The sequence below is a fragment of the Opisthorchis viverrini genome, assembly GCF_000715545.1.
Source record: "Opisthorchis viverrini unplaced genomic scaffold opera_v5_546, whole genome shotgun sequence".
Classification (NCBI taxonomy): Eukaryota; Metazoa; Platyhelminthes; class Trematoda; order Opisthorchiida; family Opisthorchiidae; genus Opisthorchis; species Opisthorchis viverrini.
The window spans coordinates 90,586-94,484 of NW_008752206.1; the positions used below are offsets into that span (position 1 = coordinate 90,586).

Below are 3,899 nucleotides of genomic sequence, written 5' to 3' on the forward strand. Positions count from 1 at the left end.
TCATGAACAAGACATTTATCTGTGTTTGGTTGGGTCGGGCCATCAAAATCAAATAAGTATGTGAATGTATAATCTGTTTTTGACGGTAAAATACCACTGACGAGAACGGTCGAAGGCAGTCAAGCCACAATAATTAGACCTGCTGTTTGATGAGTTGAAGTGTACTATTTATAAAGACGCACGACCCATTTAAATGTTTCTATGAAGGTATCCACTTGGCATTGGTGGTTGCTGCAAATGAACACCAAAACACCTCAGAGGTTTTACCGGTTACACAATGATTTCCTCCACCCATATGAAACTGGTTCAGCAGCCGAAGCGACATTAATCGATGACGGCTGAATTGTGTTCTATCATCGGCTAAATACGTCTTGCGTAGAGTCATGGGCTACTTCCATACGAAGATCGCGAACTGAACATGAATAAATCAACCTTGGAATTTCCTCCTGTTTTACTGGTCAACGACGCTTTTAAACCATATGTGATTGAAATTATGAATGCTATTTCACAGCATCCATGCAAGAATCAGCCAGAAATTTACGCTACTTACTTCCCATATTTGAAGGAAGAACATCTTTAAACATAGAGCCAGAGTTGCAAGCTTCCACGTACAGCACCAATTTGTTGAACGTTTTCTTTGAATGCATGTATGCGAGTGTATCGTTCAACTCCATGGCATACAGCTGTCGCACGAAAAGGAGAAAAATGCTCGTGAGCTCGAGGTGAGTCACTCGATGAGTCAGTCACCAGTGATGTGGATCACTCGATTGAAGAATGGGTGGAGTTATATCCTGCTTAATGCGGCTAAATCAGGCTGTTGGCTGGTCACCAGTGGCCTAATGGTTACACGCTGCATCTATCAAGCGCACCACTGATGATTCCCAATAAGGATGTATTCGTGTTATATTGCTTCTCGGCTTTCCATCACGGACTGGTTTCTCATATATAAATACAAAAACGTCAAACTATTAACGATCCGTACTGTCGCTCTAGAAGCGAAAAGCAGTATGTTGTCTTGTCAGGAAGAATTCGGCTGAGGCGTTCTTGGTGTCATCTACGCCTCATGAGTGACCTTATACGATCAGCTTCTTTGTTTATGGTATCTGCGTTTCCTCAGCAGTCTGAGTGGATCGAACGCGAAATCATGTGAGTCGAACGACCCTAAACTTGGTAAAACAAAATCTACGTGACGGTGTCATTTAAAGCACCTTGACGAGACCTATGAAACTGGAATTTCTGGGGATATCACTCTTGAGAGTGACGTACGATCATCGTAGCTTGTGTTCGATTTTTCGGTTGATGTGTAGAACAGCTTGACTATGAACACGCTTTTATGAAGTACTACCGATGTCATTGCATCAATATGTTTACGTAAGCGTTTTCAATCCGTTCTCTATTCAGCTTCCGAATAAAAAATGCATGCTAAAACGGTGGTTACCAAAACTAACTAAACTTACATATTCTTTTAGAAAGGTAATATGGGAAGTCCCACCATGGCCAGAGAAGAAGATGAACAAGTTGTCATTAGGACCGCTGTTATTGGGCAGAAAGTTGCAGGTGGTCTTGTAGAGTAGCTTATTGCCTGGCGCCCTCACAGATGGGAAAGCAAAACAAGAAACCCGCGGAAATGGAAGCATAGCGAAGAGGCAGTTCAGAATATTGTTTTGTACCCGCTGCTGGATATAATCACTAGTCTGCGTTTCGCATGACCACGTGAATACGGGGGTGAAAAATAAGATGTACACTACTGAGGAAAAATATTATGACAAAGGTGAGGCGATCCTGATCTGGAAATATTCCGTTTCTGGGTCGTTGATCAGGATGGTGTTCATCACTTATCTGCTCGTAGTGATCAACTGCGAATGTTTCACCTCCAACCGAAGTGACCTCGTGAGTGGTTGGGTTGGAACTTACTACATACCTGTGTGATATTATGCAGCTGAGATTGGCTGAAGGGAGCATACACTTCTCGGTGTCCACGTGGTAGATTTCGAACTGTACTGCGTTGTGGCTGGCATTCACTGAATTCGATTGCTGCTTTTTGCATTTTCTGTCTGAAGACCTTTCGTTCATGGTCTGATTGATCGGTTATTGCCCTCTAATGTCTTGCATTCTGGCTTTCCACATTCGATTGACTCTCCCTCCGACTTCTGGTTTCGGTAGTACATCTTGATTTTTAGTTTTTGAATTGCTGTTTTGCTGTAGCATGATTTTTCGGAGTTTTTTTTCGCGAATGCTCTTTCAGTTAATAAAACTTGTTTATTGTGCAGATGAATTTTTCACATTTGATTTCCCATTTTATAGACAATCTCTACTTTCCTCTCTAATTCCACCAACTAAAGAGGGGATCGGAAAAAACTAATTTGTTCAACTTTGGATTGGAAAAGCTTTTTACCACCTTTCTGTTCATTTACTAATTACATCTGCTAACGAACCTGGTTATAGCAGGGAAGCAAACCAGGTAGTGCAGAAATTGACGGAATTAGACAACGTCGATCTCACCTAAGAAAAGTTTTGTAAAACGTTAGACAGCTTTCAAAACACAAACGATAAGACTCACAATATGTCAAAGGAAATGAGTGTGCCGTCGCAATTGCAAATCCAATCTGTGTATGATTGACCGAATGAGAGCCTTATAGGGAAGACAGGTATTCTAAAAGCTGAGAGCATTATGAGTGAATCGCGATAAAGATTGGAGGCAAAGCCACAGTGTTTATTTGCGATGAGTTAAAAGAACTCCTCAATCCGAGCAAACAAATATCTACCGACTCCAAGTCGCACAAGTCCGAGGAGATATTTGACCATTTACAACTGCGCATATTTACATAATTTTGAAACTTCTGTACAGTGGCGATTGATGCCTATGATTTGATAATAACCAAAAGTCAGAAATGGATAAACCGGGTTTCCACTGGAGTGACGCAAATCATTTTAAATGACGTGTGAGGTTTACTCAAAGATATTACGTACCAAGTTAATTGCGAGAATACTAAATAGAAGACGGGGGCCTGCAAAGCTAGAATTCCAGCTGTGATCAGCAAGTGCAGCAAAAATATCCACTTCCACGCCAACCCACCTTTTAAGCACCTTCTTCTTGTTGGCTTCAAGTTTACCATCGCCTTTTAATACTTTCACGAAGTTATCACGTGTGACATCCTAAAAAGGATGAACATACATGACAAATTATTCCTGTGACAATGGTGCTCCCCACACCTGCTCTCTTCTCAGTAACCACACATTCGCCCTAAGAAATAAGTGAACTCTAGGATCTGCTCCCCATTTTCATTCTCAGTCATTTTCTCCGCGATGGTCGGGTATGCTGGAAACTGAAGAATTCGATTGTTGCTCTGTTTGCCAAGCATGGCATATGGATTTGATCCTCAAGCCTGGGGATAGTAGTTGTGTTGAACATGGACTGCCTGGACTAATCACTACCAAGTAGCCCTCATCTACCTCAGGAGCTAGGGAATACAACATACGTGAGAAATAGCAGCAATATTGAAGTGCGTATTTATCATTAGCACTCAACTGAAACCCAGTTGAAAATGTCATATCTACAATATGGTTTAGCTAAATGTGCTGTGCTGGACACGCTGCTTGTTTCGGTTGGCGCATCACTCGGGATATCACAGGAAAATTATGTACACGAATAAAGGAACACAACGCGGCTGCTAGGAGGCATGACACCCCGTCCTTTATATCTATATACAAGGACAAGAAGGCCACAAGTTCAATCTGGAAAATGCGAAAATTTTGGCATACGGAGACACGCGACACGTAAAGGAACCTCTGGAGGCATGGTACTCTACGACAGGTTCAATCAACCGGTGCATCCCCTATTCGGCACTGTTGGTCATCTTGCACATTTCGTGGTTCTTTTGACAAGAACGCTAGTCCAT

At 42.1% G+C, this 3,899-nt stretch overlaps 1 protein-coding gene across 1 annotated transcript in view; it reads right to left on the reverse strand.

Moving 5' to 3' along the window:
* The window catches only part of T265_11663 (hypothetical protein), a gene marked incomplete at both ends in the record, with an annotated part of 29,958 nt that overhangs the window by 6,747 nt on the left and 19,312 nt on the right, over positions 1–3,899 (reverse strand). Inside the window, 2 exons of the mRNA XM_009178376.1 lie at positions 551–683; positions 2,971–3,156. Of these exons, the coding sequence (XP_009176640.1) occupies positions 551–683; positions 2,971–3,156 (319 nt within the window). The remainder of the gene's footprint in view (positions 1–550; positions 684–2,970; positions 3,157–3,899) is intronic.